The sequence below is a fragment of the Poecilia reticulata genome, chromosome 17 (genome assembly GCF_904066995.2).
Source record: "Poecilia reticulata chromosome 17, P_reticulata-male-v2, whole genome shotgun sequence".
Taxonomy (NCBI): domain Eukaryota; kingdom Metazoa; phylum Chordata; class Actinopteri; order Cyprinodontiformes; family Poeciliidae; genus Poecilia; species Poecilia reticulata.
Genome location: NC_088846.1, coordinates 1,977,916 through 1,998,389, shown reverse-complemented (window position 1 = coordinate 1,998,389; position 20,474 = coordinate 1,977,916). Strand labels below are relative to the sequence as shown.

The window sequence follows — 20,474 nt, the reverse complement described above, 5'->3', positions numbered from 1 at the left end:
TGGTGCTTTCACACTCGTGGTAGCATGAGACGGACTCTACAACCCACACAAGTGGCTCAGGTAGTGCAGCTCATCCAGGATGGCACATCAATGCGAGCTGTGGCAAGAAGGTTTGCTGTGTCTGTCAGCGTAGTGTCCAGAGGCTGGAGACAGGCCAGTACACCAGGAGACGTGGAGGAGGCCATAGGAGGGCAACAACAGGACCGCTACCTCCGCCTTTGTGCAAGAAGGAACAGGAGGAGCACTGCCAGAGCCCTGCAAAATGACCTCCAGCAGGCCACAAATGTGCATGTGTCTGCACAAACGGTTAGAAACCGACTCCATGAGGATGGTATGAGGGCCCGACGTCCACAGATGGGGGTTGTGCTCACAGCCCAACACCGTGCAGGACGCTTGGCATTTTCCAGAGAACACCAGGATTGACAAATTCGCCACTGGCGCCTTGTGCTCTTCACAGATGAAAGCAGGTTCACACTGAGCACATGTGACAGACGTGACGGAGTCTGGAGACGCCGTGGAGAGCGGTCTGCTGCCTGCAACATCCTTCAGCATGACCGGTTTGGCAGTGGGTCAGTAATGGTGTGGGGTGGCATTTCTTTGGAGGGCCGCACAGCCCACCATGTGCTCACCAGAGGTAGCCTGACTGCCATTAGGTACCGAGATGAGATCCTCAGACTCCTTGTGAGACCATATGCTGGTGCGGTTGGCCCTGGGTTCCTCCTAATGCAGGACAATGCTAGACCTCATGTGGCTGGAGTGTGTGAGCAGTTCCTGCAAGATGAAGGCATTGAAGCTATGGAGTGGCCCGCCCGTTCCCCAGACCTGAATCCGATTGAGCACATCTGGGACATCATGTCTCGCTCCATCCACCAACGTCACGGGAGTTGGCGGATGCTTTAGTCCAGGTCTGGGAGGAGATCCCTCAGGAGACCATCCGCCACCTCATCAGGAGCATGCCCAGGCGTTGTAGGGAGGTCATATAGGCACGTGGAGGCCACACACAATACTGAGCCACATTTTGACTTGTTTTAAGGACATTACATTAAAGTTGGATCAGCCTGTAGTATGTTTTTTCACTTTAATTTTGTGTGTAGCTCCAAATCCAGGCCTCCATTGGTTAATAAATTTGATTTCCATTGATGATTTTTGTGTGATTTTGTTGTCAGCACATTCAACTTTGTACAGAACAAAGTATTCAATGAGCATATTTTGTTCATTCAGATTTAGGATGTGTTATTTGAGCAGTTATTCTTTTGAGCAGTGTATTTTAGTTTAATTACACTCTTGTTTTTTTTTTACTAAACCTTGCTTAATAGATGTTGGTATCAATATTATGTGAGATTGAAGCTGTAACAGTGGTGTAATATTAATGTATATTAATAAATATCACTTCCTTCATCTGAATGTGCTACCCGTTTAAAATGAAAAGCTGTAGCTGTATGTACTAATCATTTTACTAGAATATCCTGCCTTTTTAAAAATATTTTAAATACAGAGGTGTTTGTAAGAATAAAACAGTATCAGAAACCGGTTTTTATTTAAATTAAATTAAATAGACATCTACAAACAGATCACTGCAACTGATTTTTGGGTATTAATATGTTGTATAACAGACTTTATAAAATACAGAGCAGCCACAATGTGTCCACCGAACTGCGCAAGTCACTGTGCACCTGAAATTTTAGGATATGCTTAATATACAATAATAATACACAACTATTACAAAGCTTCAGTCCCACATAGTATTGCTACCAACATCTATTTAGCAAGGTTTAATAAAAAAAAGAGTGTAATTAAAGTAAAAATATTTCAAAGTATAGGGACAAAATACCCGACAAAACAACGTATTTTGTCCTGATTAACTGCCAAACAATGACTTGTAACAACACTGCAGTTAGCTAATTAAAGCCATTTATAAATATATTTACAAACTGCCTGTCATGTAAACTAAAAACATGAAGTAATACAGCAGCTTAAGAAAAGCCAGGTATAAAATGAATTAAATAAAGCTTACCATACTCTTCGATGAAATAAAACAAATGAAACGAAACTTCCACAGGTAGGACGTATTTGTAAGACATCTGTTGAGTAAGCTGTATGTGACGTAGCATCGGTGTGCGCATGTGCATTATCACAAGGAATGACGGATTTATGAGTCGCACAGATAAACAGAAGACTTGTTTACCACCCCTGTTGAGAAACGCTAGCTTAGGAAAAACAGTTTTGATATTGTTTGGTCTTTTTCATTGTGCTGTGTTCTGCAGGATTTTAGTCTCAAACTGCTTGGATACAAACAGGCAACAGAGCTAAAGGTATGAACAGTATTTTAGAACTCTGAACAGTCATTTTAATCACGCAATGTGTGTTTACTCAGTTTAAATGTTTTCTTTCTAGCTGGGTGATTCTCTGAATTCGGCACATTTTGGGGTCTCAGGTTACTTAAAAATATCCTACAAAAAAAATTTGTTTTCAAACACTGCCTGTGTTGAAGGACTCTTTGAACCTCCAAGAAAATGTTTCCCCACTTTATGCATTATTATTACGAATTTCTTTATTTAGGTTGCTCTAAATTCAACCCGGTAACAGGACAATTTCATTTCTCTATGAGTATAACACAATTAAACTAATTATTCCAGTTCCTTTGAACTGTCCCTTGATTAAAATAACTAATTGTAAGTATATTTACAATTTCATTCCTCTATGAGTATAACATAATTAAACTAATTATTCCAGTTCCTTTGAACTGTCCCTTGATTAAAATAACTAATTGTAAGTATATTTTATTTTATTCTGAATCACAATAATTAGACTGATAAGTAGAATATGGAAACTTGATGTAAAAGCACTTTTCATAAATCATGAAAATTTACTTTAAAATAAACATTAAATCAGGCTTTTTTATATTTTTGACTCATTCTTTAAACTTTGCATACAGTCCAATAAATATTAGCCGTTATTATAAAAAAAATAAAAATAACGTATCAAGTAACGGGGTTGAACCCAGGGTAAAAGTTGACCAGACTGTAACGGGGTTGAACACACTGCGTCAGTATAGTGTAAACAGATGAAATTTCGTTTCAGTTGTTTTATTTCAGCAGGTTATTTAATTTATACCTGGCCTTATAACCCTGTCTTTATACTTTAAAATATTTTAGTTTAATAACACTCTTTTTTAAAAATTATTATTATTATTAGACTTTGCTAAATAGAGCATGTTGGTAGTGATATTATGTGAAACTGAAGCTGTGTAATAGCAGTATTATCATTTCAGGCGCACAATGCAGAGCAGGTTAATGCTCTGCATTGCAGAGCAACAACATTGTTGTTGCTCTGCATTTGATAAAGTCTGCTAACCAATGTATTAATGCACAAAACAAAGGCCACTAGTGCTAAAAAAAACTACAGTGAAAGATCAGCTTCTTTTTCTGCGCAAGCTGCCATTTTGGGAAGTTTAAAATGCTCTAAATCCACCATATTAATATTCCAAAATATTAATATAGGTCCTTCACAGCAGTAAATAGAGAATCAGTTATCCAAAAATGATCAATTTTGAATTAAGCAAAAATATTTAAACTTTTTTTTCCGAAATACTATTTTTGTTTTATTTCTGCTTTGCATTGTGATTTGTTAGTTTGACTTCACTAACAACACTCTTCAGTACTAAAAAACTAAATCTTAAAAAAAACTGTCTGTTTTTGTTGACAAATGAATCCTTTTATAATTATGTACTCTTATTGTTCTAAAGAAATGTTATGACCCCATTCTTAAATTAGGTTAAATGTTTTGGGCCTTAAAACAAGTACTCTGCAGAACCTAAATTAAAGCAAACCTTTTCTGTTTACAAATACCTTCTATCTAAAAAATATGTCTTCACAAGGTTAAGATAAGAGTGTGCTCATAAGTGTTTTCACCTTGTACATCCCTCTTTGACGTTGAACCAGGAAAAGATATATATTATGCCCACCACCATATCAAACACAATCTCCTCCCATTTGCTGATGCAGAAGTCTGTCTCACAGTGGACAATCCAAAAAGTCATGATGCACCAGTGCAGGACAATGAAGATGCCAAAATAGAGTTGAAAAACAGAGGCAAAGAGGGCAAATGTGACGACCCTGGCTGCAATAGTGAAGAAGTGCCAGCAAAACTGGATGATGACTGCAAGGTAGCCAATGGGCTTTTTGTCGTCCCGGGACTCTCGTAAAGCCTTTTGGTAGGAGGCTAAAGCCCATGCAAGAGAGACAAGTGAGGCTGCTGCTGTCATCCCTGTAACAGACAGAAAGAAACACAGGAGGTTAAAGTTTAAAGACCAATGATTTAACTAAACACAAAGCATTCACACATACTTCTGAATGTACTAACGTAAAAAATCTCCTAACGCAGTAGAAACAGGAAGAAAGCAGAACAATGTTTCATGGGTCTCAGTCAAGTTGTTCAAATTTTCAAGAAAGCGTTTGAGGACTGCAGTGTAATTTGAAAAGTTTAAAAAAGTATTAAAATGCATTAAAACAACTTGGACATTAATGTTTTCATTTTAAACTCCCTATTGAAACCAGAAGTTTACATATACCAAACAAAAGACACCTTAAAGCAGACCAAACTTCTCTCCTATTAGGTCATTTAGAATGACCAAAATTACATTTATTATGGCTAAATGCCATAATAATGAGAGTAAGAATGTACCATTTATTTATTAATGATCTAGGTAGACATGGTTCCTGTCAACCAGTCCGTCAACCAGCCCCTCAACTTTTATGAAATCCAACTTTCTTTATATCTTTAGAATGATATCGGCACAAACGAAAATTTTTGCTGTACAAACCAGCACAAACGTAGCACTAACATTTGACACTAATTTTGTTTGATTTCATAAAAGTGGGGGGGCTGGTTGACGTTTTGACCTTTACACTTTCATTAATATCTTCAAAGCCAAAGCAGCACAAACAAAATTTTTTGCTGCACAAACCAGCACAAACGTAGCTGAGTTGATTGATACCCATTTTGTCTGATTTGAAGAAGGTGGGGGGCTGGTTGACCTTGGATGACCTCTAGAAACATTTCTTTATATCTTTAAAATGATAGCAGCACAAACGAAAATTTTTGCTGCACAAACGTAGCACAAACGTTGACACCAATTTTGTCTGATTTGAAGAAGGTGGGGGGGCCAACTTCACTCAGGTGTCCGCCTCCTGTGCCATGGTCGGCCCCCAGACTGTTTGCAGCAGGTCCTGCCCTGACCGCTTTCTGTGTTTTGAGATTTCTGTTTGGACCGAGTTATTCTCTTTCTTTGGACTTCTTTGGACTTTTTTGTAAAAAACTTCATAATTTCAGCAGGAGGATACAGACTCTGCTAATCCTGGCTCAAAGACAGGATTTTGTTCGCTAAGAGAGCGAACAAAGAGCGTCTCTTTGTTCGCTCTCTTAGCTCTGAGAGCTTTAGTGCTGCTGTTAGCAGGTTCAGCAACAAAGTTGCTGAACAGTTTCTGGGAACTGTCCCAGAAACTGTTCAACAATTCCTCATCAAGCATGCTGTCATCCTCACAAAAGCTTTCACAAAAAACTTTATCAGTTCTTTTTTACCCTGAATCTGCATCAAAACTACTGACAGATTGATTATGTTTCATCTCTCTATCGGTAATATCAACTTCATTAGAATGATCATAATTTATAAAGGATCACACCTCAGGTTGTTCCTCTGCAGTTACAGCACAAGGATAATCAGGAACCCCGGTTCCAGCAACATCAAGACCCGCACCGACCAACAGCGGTCACACGGCCCACTTCGGCGGCACCGCAGCCCGCTTCACCAGAACCGCCACAATCACCAGCATTCTTGAGCTTTTCTGGGCACGATCAAATTATATGACCATATGCACCACAACCAAAACATTTCATATTCTCGGAAGAGGCAAAAACCATATAGTTAAACCCAGGGGTGAAAGTAGTTTTAAATTCTTGGGGGTGCTATGACAAAAAAACAAAAAAATAAATATATATAAGCTAGGTAGCTCTTGAATTACTACAAAATAAAGCTGTATTTCTCTAACCCCACTGGCTGTAATGTTGACACCTTGAGATGCCATGAGACCTAAATCCTGAACATCATGGCATGGAGTCATCTCAGTTTTCCATGTCTGGCATATAACCATTCATTTTATCTTTTAAACTGGTTCTATTGATCCTGTGTCCAGACAGAGGGATAAACAGTAGGCCTACCATCATGACCTATTTGTTCTGAAGGTCCTGCAGCTTCCACTTCGTCTTCCTGACATGGCGCCTCCTCATCCTGACTCTCATACTGATAGGAGGAACCACAGAGCTCTGTTAAGTTAAAAGCACATCTTCTGAAGTTGGGATATTTTTCCTCCAACAGGTTCCAGAGGAATCACCTCAACCAGATGTTGTACTGGATTTTATTTCTATGTCATTTGTGAATGTTAGAGCCTCATTTTCAACAGTGGAGCTTTAAAGGTTGAAAAAGGTTATTTTGGAGAAAGTCTCATTAACATCAATATTTCCATTAATTAAGAGGCACAAAAAAAGTTTGATAGAGCTCAGACTAAGTTCAAAGCAAGATGCCAGAGAGCAATAAAACTTTTTTAAAATTAGACAATTAATTTAATTTCACATAATTATTGCGGTAGAAGCCATTTTTTTGTTAAATACTTAATTTACTTAATATACTTAATTTACCGTGTTTGATGTTTGTTTTGAATGACGTATACTCACAGATGAACGAGGTTATTAGTCGAAGTTTGTAGTTTATTGAATGTTCAGAAACTACAGCGGCTGTGATGCGCCAAGACAAAGGTAAAACTAACCAAACAGGTGATCAACTCTAAACCACTCGCACCTTTTTACTCTCCGTCTCTGTCATTTAAGCACACTCGTTGCCATGGCAACCTCCCGACCAGAGATTACGTTAAAAACTTAACATTTAGTCCGTTACAATATTAGGTTTTCAGGCTTGATATTTATTTTTGCGATTATTAATAAGCTCCATGAACACAGCGGTGGTTGATTAGTTCATTTTAAACTCCTGCTCTGCTAGTTATTTTGGTAATGGAACCGAAACCCACAGAATTGCGCAACACCTTGTTGAAACAATAATCACTGAGATTATTGTTGTTGAATCATTAATTTGAACACGTTTTGTTGATTTTTTTTGTTGTTCTTTATTAACGTTTTGATAAGGAGACAGAGGAGGAAGTGCCTCTCTCAGCGTCCTGGCGGCGTTTAGTTTGTCACCTAATGCCGAGATCGACTCAAAACCTTCTGCGATCGACGTGTTGCAGCCCTGCTCTAGCAAAGCACGAACAGTCCAGAGACCATATGAAATGGGAAACAAGTTATTTATTAACTGATTAAGTCGTGTTTTAGATTGTTCTTGAAAAACGAATCAGTCACGGCTGATTAGTGGGCGCAGTCGCGGCTGCACAGTAAACCCACAGATTTTTTACAGCAGACAGCCGCTCCTCTCTCTTGCAGGTACTGCGTACCCCCTCTAAATCTTTTAGGGGTACGTAGTACCCTGCCGTACCCCTTTACTTTCACCCCTGGTTAAGCCCATCTACTTTGAAATTAAAGGACAGATTAAGCTCATTAGCTGTATCCAGGGGCGGCTCTACTGGGGTGGGGCCTGGGGTGGCAGTTGCCACCCCAACTGAAAGCCTTGCCACCCTTGTTGCCATCCCAGCTAGTGACAATGAGTTCAATAAATAGTTATGGCAAATCGGACATTAAGCGCATAAATCTCTTTTTTCCGACAACATTGAATGCAACACAATGTAACCTGACACCTACTTCTAAGTAGCGGGAAGTGCGAGAGAAACTGACCCCGAGGCAGCAGCACTGATGTATATATGGATGGATATATATATTACTGGACTGGACATTACATGAATTATTGTGTGCCACACACACGCCATTGCTCTCCATTGAGTCAGGAATATCAGTGGTCAGAAAAATACTGCAATCATGCAAAGAAACACCAGGCCCTGGTGTTTAGGGCCTGTTCCTGTGCAGCCAGGATGAGAGCCTCTGTGCTGTCCTTGAGTCCAGCTTTTTCCAGCCATTGGTAGGATTTCCTGATATCAGTGATGTGCGGTGAGGTTCATAGCTGGTGAGGCACCGACTTAATTATAATCGGATTTACAAATCTAGACCCCTGCTTGTTATTGTTAACATAAGGAAATTTCACGCATGCATACAATGCTGGAGGGCAAAAAGACTATTCTTTAACATGTGATGCTTAGCCGTACCGCCGCCGCAGAATAAATCCGTGATCTCAATCAAACTTAGACATGTAGATATTATTAATTTCGTGCTGTGCTTAACAGCAAAGGGAGAAACTGTTAAAGTACAACTCAAAATGACGTCTTTCTCGCTCTCTGTATCAGCGCAGCTACTGTATAGCTAGATTGCTGTTACTGTCTCTTACTATGCAGTTGTGGAGTCACAATATTTGGAATCATGAGCGCCCCCAGCGATGAGGCAAGAGAACTGCCTGCCTCACCTCGAATCTGTTCTCTGCCATTCTGATCGCTCCTTAGCACACCAAACACGTTACACACACAGTTCGTGACAATAAAAACACAGTACATTAAATACATAAGCTAAATTATGGCAAATCATACATTAAATGTTTTTTTAGCCATTTCATTGGCGACGTACAGACAGGAGGAGAATGCTCTAATAGAATAGCAGCCAGCACAGTTAGCGAGAGGTTGCGTAATCCCAGGTGAGGCTCAGCTCGCTGCTGCCTCACCGGCTTCGCTTCTAAGCATTTGAATGGGAAAATGCGAAAATTCAGCGATTTTGAAGAAAAACAACATCAGATTTGGTTAAATTAAATAAAAATAGGTACTTTATAGTACAAACCACAGGGTGAAAATATCTTTCTAAATGATTATATTATTATATATTATTTTTCCATGACAGGTGAGGCATTGCCTCACCTGCCTCCCCTGACTGCACGTCACTGATATATATATGGGCATATGCTGCCACCCCTGAAAAATCCTTGCCCCCCTCTTGCCACCTCATAGGTATTTTTCTAGATCTGCCCATGGCTGTATCCTTAAGGATCATAAAAACCTGCCTTCTATGACACACGACATGTTTAAGAAGCACAGGTTTACAACCTGAAGAAACCGTCTTTATGGGTGAAACTACCTGTCCATAGCGTGACAACTCCTCAACAAGGAGATAATTTTTGATAAACGGGGGTGCATTTGAACTGGACTAACCAGCAGGAGAACCGGTGTGAATGTGTCATGAATTACGACGCCCCGTTCAACCAAATCATTCACTTTGGATGTACTATCAAAAAAATCACAATCGCTCCATTCATATGGGAAGCAGATTTCACACCACCACAACTTACTGCTCCTCCAACAGCTAAGGCTGCCTCCTCTACTGAACAATTCACTGTTGGTATGAGTTTGTCAGCATGCCGACGTGTCAACTTTTCAAACTCCACACCGCCCTCCACAACAAGCATGATGCCAAAAGCCAAACCAAACCGGTAGCAAAAGCTACCGGACAAGTCTGGAACAACCAAAACTAAAGATCAAGTAACTTTTTAAAGAGAAAAGTGTTCAAAACACCTTGCAGAAAAAAAGTAGAAAGAAGACTCAAAAATCTACTCAAGCTGATACGCCCGTCTCTAGCTCCATTCACTCAGAGAGAGAGAAAGAGGAAGAGAGAGAATTCCTTGGACAATCGTAAAAATATTCTATAGAGTACTCGATTACTAAAATATTCTTTTACAACAGCCCTTGAAAGGTGAAACGTTGCCCCAGATCACTCACAAGACTCGGCCTTTACAGTTGATTATTTCCGGTAATCACACAGAACAAATCACTTTTTATGTATTTCCCACGGCAAACTCCTCCATAGTTCTAGGTTTTGATTGGCTACAGAAATATAACCCTCACATTAATTGGTCTGAAATTCATGTAGAAGCATGGTCACTTAACTGTCACTCCACTTGTCTCTGCTCAGCAGTTCCACCTAGTCCATCCCTGGCAGTTGAATCAGAGGCTGGCCCTCCTGATCTTTTGCTTGTCCCAGAAGACTATCACGATTTAGCACCAGTATTCAGTAATTCTAAAGATCTTTCTCTTCCACCTCATCGCCCATATGATTGTGCAATAGACCTTCTCCCTGGAGCCCCATTTCGACCCAGCCATTTAAATAACATCTCCCGTCCAGAACTCGAAACCATGGAACAGTATATTAAAGATTCTCTCTCTGCAGGCATAATTCATCCCTCATCATTTTCCCCTTGTTGCTGGATTCTTCTTTGTTGGGAAAAAGCATGGTTCTTTAAGGCCATGCATTGATTACAGAGGTTTGAATCAAATAACTGTTAAAAACAAATACCCTCTACCCCTTCTCTCCTCAGCTTTTGGAACCAGTTAATGACGCAACAGTCTTCACTAAACTCGACCTCAGGAACACATCATCTTCTCCGCATCTGCCAGGGGGACAGATGCGGAGAAGATGCAAGTGGAAGACGGCATTCAAAACACCCATTGGACACTTCGAGTATCCCGTTATACCTTTTGGATTATCCAATGCCCCAGTTTTTTTTCCAAGTCCTAGTTGATGACGTTTTGAGTGATTTTCTGAACGTTTTTGTATTCATCTATCTAGATGATATTCTGATCTGCTCCAAAAACATTGCTGAACACAAAAGATATGCCCACCTTGTTTTGCAATGCCTCTCAGAAAATAAGTCGTTTATCAAAGCGGAAAAATGCGAGTTTAATCAACCATCAGTCACATTCCTGGGATTCATTTTTGAGGGCAGACAGGTAAGACCGACCGAGGAGAAGATCAAGGCTGTTCTGGATTGGCCAGTTCCTGAAACCTGCAAACAGCTCTAAAGGTTCCTCAGGTTCACCAACTTCTACCGACGGTCCATTCGTAATTACAGTCAAACCGCACTACCACTCATAACCCTTACTTCCACCAAAACTTAATTCATCTGGACACTCGAAGCTGACGCAGCCTTCCGGCAGCCTTTTAGAATTCTCTGCTCACCTTGATATCAGTTGCACCATTGCTCACATCAACTGCAGATTCTGGTGGCCTCGAGCAACTAGTGGGTAAAATCAGTACACAAAGATGTCAAAGAATACGTCTTAGCCTGTCCCATCTGTGCAAGAAACAAATCTTCCTTCTCATCAACCTCCTTCTGGTCTCCTGCAACCCCTTTCCATTCCGAAGCACCCTTGGTCACAAATCTCCATCGACTTTGTCACCAGACTCCCCACATCAAAATGTATGACCGCCATTCTTACCATCATTGATCATTTTTCTAAATCATGTCATCTCGTTCCCCTCAGAAAATCATGATGTCTCTCAGATGTCTCACTTCCACCAATCCATCAGATTGGAATCAGTATCTCCCCTGGGTTTTTCTCACTTTGAAGTTTCCCCTAGGCTATCAACCACTACTTTTCCCCTCAGATGAAAAATAAATCTCTGACTTCAGTACCACATCACATGCTGGAACAGATCCAACACTGCCCTCAATCATACTGCAGAACAGAACAGACGCTACGCTGACCGAAGAACATCTGCCCCACAGTATTCACCCAGACAAAAGGCTTGGCTTTCTGCATGCAACATCCCTCTTAAATCCATGTCCAAAAAACTCTCCCCTAGGTTCACTGGTCCCTACGAAATTGAAAAAGTTATCAGTCCTACCGTAGTCTGTCTCCACCTCCCATCATCCCTTTGCATCCATACCACATTCCATGTTTATCAAATCAAACCTGTTCAGACTCCTAGGGATTTCGATTGATCGGCTTCAAACTCGATGAGATCATTCATAAGGCATGGCCGATTCAAAGTTATCAAAGGTTTGCGTTTTCGCGACTGCTAAAGGGGAGTTTCCTGGGGTCAAAGTTCATCTATTCGCCATGAAACACGAAACTGTTATAACTCTTACACAAAAGCTCACAGAGGCACCAAACTTTCAGTGATTGATCATCATCGGGTCCCCTACAATAATCAATGGTCAAATTCACTGTGCCCTCCTTTTGAGCCCCCTCCTCACACCCATGACATAGATGGGAATCTGGCTTTCACTGTTCACCGGATTGTGGACTCCCATCAACAAGGTCGTGGATGGCAGTATCTCATCGATTGGGAGGGCTATGGCCCGCAGGAGCATTATTGGGTCCCTGGATAATTTACTCTTGACCTTTCGCTCATCACCGACTACTGTGACAATTACATGTACAATTAGAGTTTCAATATTCAGCTGGTCATTGGTTAGAGAGAGTATTTTCTCTTTTATATCAGACAGTGTCATTGGGAAGGAAATCATTCTGGTTCTCTTAACATTGCGAAAATGACTGATTTCATGTACTGCCTCATCTCTGACAGTAAACACTCTTAGCTTATCTTTCATTTTCTTGGTAATTGTGATGGTAATTATGTATTACCATCACAATTTGAGTCACAAACAGGCAATTGTAGGCATAAAACGTAATTTCTTTTAAAGTTGTAAGTAAAATTAAAGTGGCCTTCGCAGCAAAGCGCCGCTCGGCCTATAGCCACCGCGGGGGATCCACTGGAGTCAATTTACAATTCAATGCTGTTGGGCTGTTTAGAGGTGAGCAAAGGTCATACGTATCCAGTTTGGTGCCAATCGGAAGGTGCATGTGTGAGTTAGAGACAATTGTATGCATATGGCGAGGGACTGCCATAGGCCACGCCCCCACAGGTCAGCCAGCATTGATAGAGTTCATCATCAGGTCATTTTATGTCAGGTGGCAGAGGATTAATTCCATATGAATAACAGTAAAAGTAAGACATACAGGAGAAAAACAGGCAACTTCCTGTCGAAAAAAGGCGGGGCTAAGATGATGTCATCTGACCATGACAATGTGATCAGGGTTGGTCAGTAGTGAGACATAGGAAGTCTGATGCAGCTGTGACCTTGTATTTGTGGAAGTTATGTCACTTTGATGTTTTATGGCGAATAGTCAAAGTTTGGGACTTAGCCACGCCCACATACTTTGACATACAAAAATTCCTGTGATAACTGTTGACCTTTAATGTCTCAACTCTCTGCTGACTGAGTTTGAAGTCTGTATCTCAAAAAATGTAGGAGTTCGATCAGATGCGACGTCTCTGAAAAACAGTAAATGGCGGCTTTGATCCAAAATGGTCGACTTCCTGTTGGGTTTTGACCATGGCTCCAAGAGACTTTTTTTGTAGGTCCTGACAAGATACACATGTGTACCAAGTTTCATACTTCTAGATTAAAGCATGGCTTGGGGTTGATTAATTAAAATATTCTAGGGGGCGCTGTAGAGAAATTAGGCCACGCCCACAAAATATTGTTATGGATTCCTGTCGAGGAGCCTACAAGGATCCAGCCTAGTGAGTTTGGTGCACCTGGGCTTCAAACTGTGGAATTCACGGCCAAACGTATGGCGACGGCGTTACAGGTCAATTCGACACGCCGCAACGCCCACCTACTCATCGAAAACAAATGGGGATGGAATCCATAACACACCAACATGTTTTCTGTCTGTGGACACATTTTCATGTTGATTAGGTCAATGGGGTCAGATAGCGACCGTTCAGAGTAAAACATGACACTTCCTATGCTCAGGGGGAGTGGCCTAAGTGAATTTGACCATTGATTATTGTAGGGGACCCGATGATGATCAATCACTGAAAGTTTGGTGCCTCTGTGAGCTTTTGTGTAAGAGTTATAACAGTTTCGTGTTTCATGGCGAATAGATGAACTTTGACCCCAGGAAACTCCCCTTTAGCAGTCGCGAAAACTCAAACCTTTGATAACTTTGAATCGGCCATGCCTTATGAATGATCTCACCGAGTTTGAAGCCGATCAATCGAAATCCCTAGGAGTTTGATCAAATGCGATGTCTGTAAACGGCCAAAACGCAGTCAAAATCGGAACTTCAGTACAAAATGGCCGACTTCCTGTCATACTGTCGACTTCCGAGCGTCTTAGGGAGCTCTACAAGTGTACCGAATTTCAAGTCTCTACAATAAAGTAAGTGAATAGGAAAGGGTCTTTTGAAAGTTGCTAGGTGGCGCCCTTGAGACGTTTCTTGTGCGATTCTTTTTTTTATGAACCTTAAAATATGTAAATTATGCACGGGCTCTATGCGGCCGCAAAGTTTGGTGAGTTTTTGAATATGATAAAGCCCCCAAAGAGCCAATTCTAATGGGTGCAAGAATCGTAATAATAAACAGCACAATTACAATAGGCCTTCGCAGCGCTTAGCTGCTCGGGCCTAATTAAAGATCCACGGAGCCCTAAGCGGCCCTCGCAGCCAAGCGCTGCTCGGCCTAAAGCCACCATGGGGGATCCAGCACCGCCTCCCACCTGCCACCGTGTGTGCTCTCAAGCAGTGTAAGCATGCGTCCGCCAGGCCATGAGCACAGATGAGTTCGGCATGGTTCCCTGAACCACACACTGAAAATTTGTTGCAGGTCGGCCGATGTAGCGAGGAGATATAGCTGATGGAATGACCTAGGGGCCGCACTGGAGGTCGATTTACAATTCAATGATGTTGGGCTGTTTAGAGGTGAGCAAAGGTCATACGTATCCAGTTTGGTGCCAATCGGAAGGTGCATGTGTGAGTTAGAGACAATCGTATGCATAAGGCGAGGGACTGCCATTTGGCCACACCCCCACAGGTCAGCCAGCATTTATAGAGTTCATCATCAGGTCATTTTATGTCAGGTGGAAGAGGATTAATTCCATATGAATAACACAGTAAAAGTAAGATATAAAGTAGAGAAAATGGGTGACTGTCGGAAGTGGGCACGACTAAGGTGATGTCATCAATTGACCATGTGAATGTGATGAGGGTTGATCTGTAGTAAGACATAGGAGGTCTTATGCAGCTGTGACCTTCTATGGGGAAGTTATTGCATCTTGATGTTTCATGGCGAAGAGTAAAAGTTTGGCACTTACCCACGACTATATGCTTTTGACATACAAAAATTCCTGTGATAACTTTTGACCTTTAATGTCTCAACTCTCTGCTGACTGAGCTTGAAGTCTGTATCTCAAAAACTGTAGGAGTTTGATCAGATGCGACATCTATGAAAAACAGGAAAAGGCAGATTTTAATTCAAAATGGCCGACTTCCTGTTGGTTTCGCTCCATGGCTCCAAGAGACTTATTTGTAGGGCCTGAGAAGATACACACATGTACCAAGTTTTATAATTCTAGGTAAAAGCATGGCTTGTGGCTGATCATTTAAAAGAATCTAGGGGGCGCTGTAGAGAAATTAGGCCACACCCATCAACGACTGTTATGGATTCCTGTTCGGGGATGGATAAGGATGCGTCCTTGTGAGTTTGGTGCAACTGGGCTGAAATGTGGAATCTATAGCCAAACGTATGGCGGTGGCGTGACCTCTGATTCGCCGCGCTGCCACGAACACATCCTCAACTGAAAACTCTTGGCGCTTTAAAGACCAACTTGTTATCTGTCATCCAACACAGAATCATCTTGATTAGGTTGAGCGAGCCCGAGATGGAGCTTTCCAAGGAAAAAAAAAAACGCACTACCTGTTCTGAGGGGGCGAGGCTTATATGACGTGAGACTATGACGACATAGGATCGTAAGGGATCCAACCAGGATCACTCATTTCAAGTTTGGTGCAGCTGGGCTCAAAATTGTGGAATCTAGAGCCAAACGTATGGACACGGCATTAAAGGTCACTTCGCCACACCGCCATGCCCATCTACTCCATTGAAAACAAACAGGGTTGGAATCCATAACACACCAACATGTTTTCTGTCTGTGGACAGAGTTTCATGTTGATTAGGTCAAAGGGGTCAGATAGCGACCGTTCAGCGTAAAACATGTCACTTCCTGTTCTCAGGGGGCGTGGCCTAAGTCAGTGTTTTTCAACCACTGTTCCGCGGCACACTAGTGTGCCGTGAGTGATCGTCAGGTGTGCCGTGGAAATTATTCAATTTCACCTACGGTACCGTATTTTCCGGACTATAAGCTGCTACTTTTTTTCTAAACGTTGAACCATGCCCGATTATAGCCCGATGTGGCTTTGCTGTGTATTTTTCTTCAACCACCAGGGGCTCTCTAGCAGGAAGTGAATCATTAGAAGTCAAAATTGTAAATCAAAAGATTTTCAACCACATGCTAGCAGCAGTCACGACGAAGAAATGTTTTCAAACTCGTATGCAGCTTTTAAGTTGAGGGCTGTCGATCTGGCACTACAGGAGGGAAATAGAGCCGCTGCATTTAAGCTCGGTGTGAACGAAACCATGGTTCGGCTTTGGAGACGGAGTGCAGCGTCCTTAATATATGCAGCAGATTTATTAGGACGCCGCCCTCTGCTGGGTCCTTATGGAAAATCGAGAGCAGCTTCCAGTTTTGTTTTTTTGTTGTTGTTTTTTTTCAAAATTTTTTTTGAAGGTGCTAGTAAGGTGCGCTCTATAGTCCGAAAAATACGGTAATTGATTTTAAAAGATTTTTTGAAAATGAATTATCTGCAAATAATGCCATCTTTGAGTGTCTGCTGTAGCAGTGACTAGCGGCGTAATCATGTAATATTCTTACAACTAGATGGCAGTAGGTACACAGCATTTTACATTACAACAAGAGAATTAGTGATGCATGAATGTTACAGGTAGCGGTGAGAGCATCGTATCTAGCAAGACAGTGATGGAAAAGACAGTGAAGCTCAGCAGTAGTTGGGTTGGAAAGAACATGAGTCCATTTCCCACAACATATCTGTGCGAAATGAGCTTCTCTAGTCTGGCTACTATAAAAACTAAAACCAGAGAGAGACTGAGAGTTGTTGAGGAAGAGCTTTGTCTTTCTTCAATTTCTGCCAGGAAATCAGATCTGTTTTCATCCAAACATGCACAGTTTTCACACTAGTTGGGTAAAATATACAGATATTGACATTTTGTACATGAAACTCTTCATATTGTAACAGTGAATATAAAGTGAAATGTTTTCCAAATATTATTGCTTCTTTCAGAATAAGAATTATTTTCTGTATTCTGGCTAAAAGAATGCTTGTGGATTAGTTTGTAAAACAGTGAAGTTTTCTACATCTTCTTTAAATTTAAGACCACAGTGTTGTGTATTTTTGAAGTGGACGTGTTAAGTGCAATTTGAAATAAGAAATGTAAAATGTGTTAAAAATGCATTTTTGTGTTGATTCCTATTCAAGAGACTTTGATAAGAATGACTATATATGTAATATAGAGTATACAGAGTATCTTTGTTTACATTTTTGGTTGGTGGTGTGCCTCGAGATTTTTTCAATTAAAATAATGTGCCTTGGCTCAAAAAAGTTTGAAAAGCACTGGCCTAAGTGATATCATTTGACCATTGGGTATTGGAGGGGACCCGATGATCAATCACTGAAAATTTTTGGTGCCTCTGTGAGCTTTTGTGTAAGAGTTATAACAGTTTTGTTTTTCAAGGCGAATAGGTGAACTTTGACCCCTGTATGACTCCTTCAGCATGCACGAAAACTCACTGTTTTGATAACTTTGAATCGGCCATGCCTTATGAACAATCTCACAGAGTTTGAAGCCGATCAATCGAAATCCCTAGGAGGAGTTCGAACAAATGTGACGGCTGTAAACGGCCAAAATGGGGTCAAAATCGGAACTTCAATCCAAAATGGCCGACTTCCTGTCATACTTGCATTATGACATTAATTGTAAATTCCGACTGTCTTGGGGAGCTCTACAAGTGTACCGAATTTCAAGTCTCTACGACAAAGTAAGTGAATACGAAAGGGTCTTTTGAAATTTTCTAGAGGGCGCCGTTAAGCAGTTTCTTTTGCGATTTTTATGACAACCTTAAAATACGTAAATTTTACACGGGCTCTATGCGCCCGCCAAGTTTGGTGAGTTTCTGAATATGATAAAGCCCCCAAAAAGCCAATTTATTTGGGGGGCAGAATTATATTAATAAACAGCACAATTAGGCCTTTGCAGCGCTTAGCTGCTCTGGCCTAATAAACAGTACAATTACAATACGCCTTCGCAGCGCTTAGCTGCTCTGGCCTAATAAACAGTACAATTACAATAGGACCTTCGCAGCGCTTAGCTGCTCGGGCCTCATAATAAACAGCACAATTTCAATAGGCCTTTGCAGCACTTAGCTGCTAGGGCCTAATGAATAGAAGGACAGTGCTTTTTATTTCTTGGTCCTAGTCTTTGAGTTGATCCAAAAATCATATTCTGATATTTGAACATAAAAGCTTGAGAATCGCTGCTGAAGAGCATATGTTGAAAAAAAGACTGCACGAGATTAAATTCATACATGAAATTTTAAAATTATTTGTAAACTTGCTAGATTTATTTTTTATTACCTTTTTTGAGAATTGGTGGTATGTAAATCTACTGAATAGAAAGTAGCAGTTACAAGGTGTAGGGGGTTACCTTGAACAGCCTGAAGATTGTGTGTTTGTATGATGATGCACAGCTGCAACACCAGCTGAGGTGCACTCTCCAGAAAGGTGGCCAGTAAATGCAACATGCTCACATCAGCGAACTCATACACCATCTTCCAGTAGTATCGCCAATGTTCTGACTTTGAACTCTGACGACTCCGTATTCCCAGATACATGGTATGGAAATACCTACACAAAACAGGAAAAAACTTTTTTAACAACTCAGTTATAAAATCACGGGTCAGAACAACGATGCACAGTAAACTTTCATCAAGACAACTTCCTAATTCCATGACAAGTATGGGCAGCACCAAAGAATCACTTCAGTAAAAAGCTATTCCATATTAGTGTAACTATCACTGTCTGGCGGAAGTCTGTCTTGTGTCTGAATAAGTTTGGAAAAATGTCTTTCTACTTTTAAATAGCTTGTGTTGTAGAATTTCAAGTAAAATGTAAAAAAAATAATGAAATGGTACAGACAAGAACCTTTTATGACCAAAGAATAGTTATGAATGCACTCTGGCAATGTGTTAGAATCTGATTCTTGATGTCAGATAACTGCAAATACTTACACTGAGCAAATCCAAACTTAAAAGTGTAGTGGTAGACCTACACAAAAAACAGATTCTTTAAAAATAATAATAAAAAAAGATTTTATGGAAACTTGGCTGCAAGACATCTGCACACTAGAAACAATTACATTGATTTAAATTCAGATTTTATAGAATTTTTGCTCAAAGAAACATGCTCTCAATGTATGTATTCATTGACAATATAAGTTGTACATGTATAGAAATATTCAATAACTATTTCTAATTCTAACTTACTGTGTTTAGTTTGTCAAACATGTCTGTCAAATTCAGAAACCCATTTAAAAAAAACATTTTATAACTGGGTAAAAGTGATTAAATTTTTCTTGTTATATAAGTATAAACTTATTCCTGGATTTATTTCACACTCAATAAATGAGTAGCTAATGATTAACTAAACAATTCCTTGTAGCTGAGCAATGAGATAGAGGTAATTTTACCATTTGCCAAAAAGTTAACTTTAGGCGACAAAGTTGCTGCTGAGGGTTATTTCTTGCCTGCAATTACTGGTGTTTAAAAAAAATGACCTGGGTAGAAATATTACCAGAGAAAGTTCTGGTGTTGGGGAAGCTCATATTTTCTCAGCATGATACAGTTGAAACAAGATATTTACATACACTGAATAAGAAGATATTCATTTCTCACTGCCTGTCATGTTGGTATTTAGTTTTCTGATCCACATGCACAGACACTCAGGAGACAAGTACAATTTAAAGATTTTATTACAAAGAAAATAACGACTTTAATGCTGGTCTGTAAGAAACTGGCTGGCAACAGGCACACCGTGTGGAAACATGAAAGGTGAGATTGGGTTGGATAGGAGATGTGCCATGAAATATAAGAGCTTACTTGAGTTGATTGTAGGTAGAGATGCTAGAGAGAGGTGAGTGGAAGTTGTTCTGTCCTTGTGTATTGACGATGGCAGAGGATTCTTGAAGCAGGAAGGAGAGACAGATGTTCCTTTGAACATCTGTCTCTCCAGCACAGGCGAATCCGGAAAGCTGCCTTCCACTTGACCAGGTGCAAATGAGGTGGTAAGCGTTCCAAAGGTTGAGTTGGGTGAAAATAGTGGCATCATGAACAGGCTCAAAGGTGGATGAGGGATAATGGACTTTTTAAAACTGATTTGATTTGGTCCTCTAATCAATACAAGGGCGGAAGGACTCTTCTCTTACCCAAAGAAGCCTGCTCCAATGGGTGATTTGAGTGGTGAATAATTTCTGCATTCAGTACATGTGGATGAGAAGGATTAAAAAGGCAGCTGGAAGGGAACAGAGCACCTAGATTTATGGCATAATTGTGGAGTCAATGAGGGAGAGAGAGCTTTGGATCTGAATACTGTTTGATATAGTCAGAGGACATTGGAGAGATCAGGAGGTGCTTGTTTCTCTTGAATGATAGGAAGTGGGCTCGGATGAACAGCAGACTGCAG

The 20,474-nt window shown here is 40.7% G+C and overlaps 1 protein-coding gene across 3 annotated transcripts in view; it reads right to left on the bottom strand.

Annotated features, from left to right (window-relative positions):
- xkr4 (XK related 4) overlaps positions 1–20,474 on the bottom strand; it is a 76,133-nt gene that overhangs the window by 12,785 nt on the left and 42,874 nt on the right. For 2 of the 3 annotated variants that reach the window (XM_008433523.3, XM_008433521.3), the window contains exons 2-3: positions 18,442–18,641; positions 3,912–4,266 (exon numbers count right to left, since the gene is read on the bottom strand). In XM_008433523.3, the coding sequence (XP_008431745.1) occupies positions 3,912–4,266; positions 18,442–18,641 (555 nt within the window). The remainder of the gene's footprint in view (positions 1–3,911; positions 4,267–18,441; positions 18,642–20,474) is intronic. The other variant, XR_014084125.1, reaches the window with a different exon arrangement.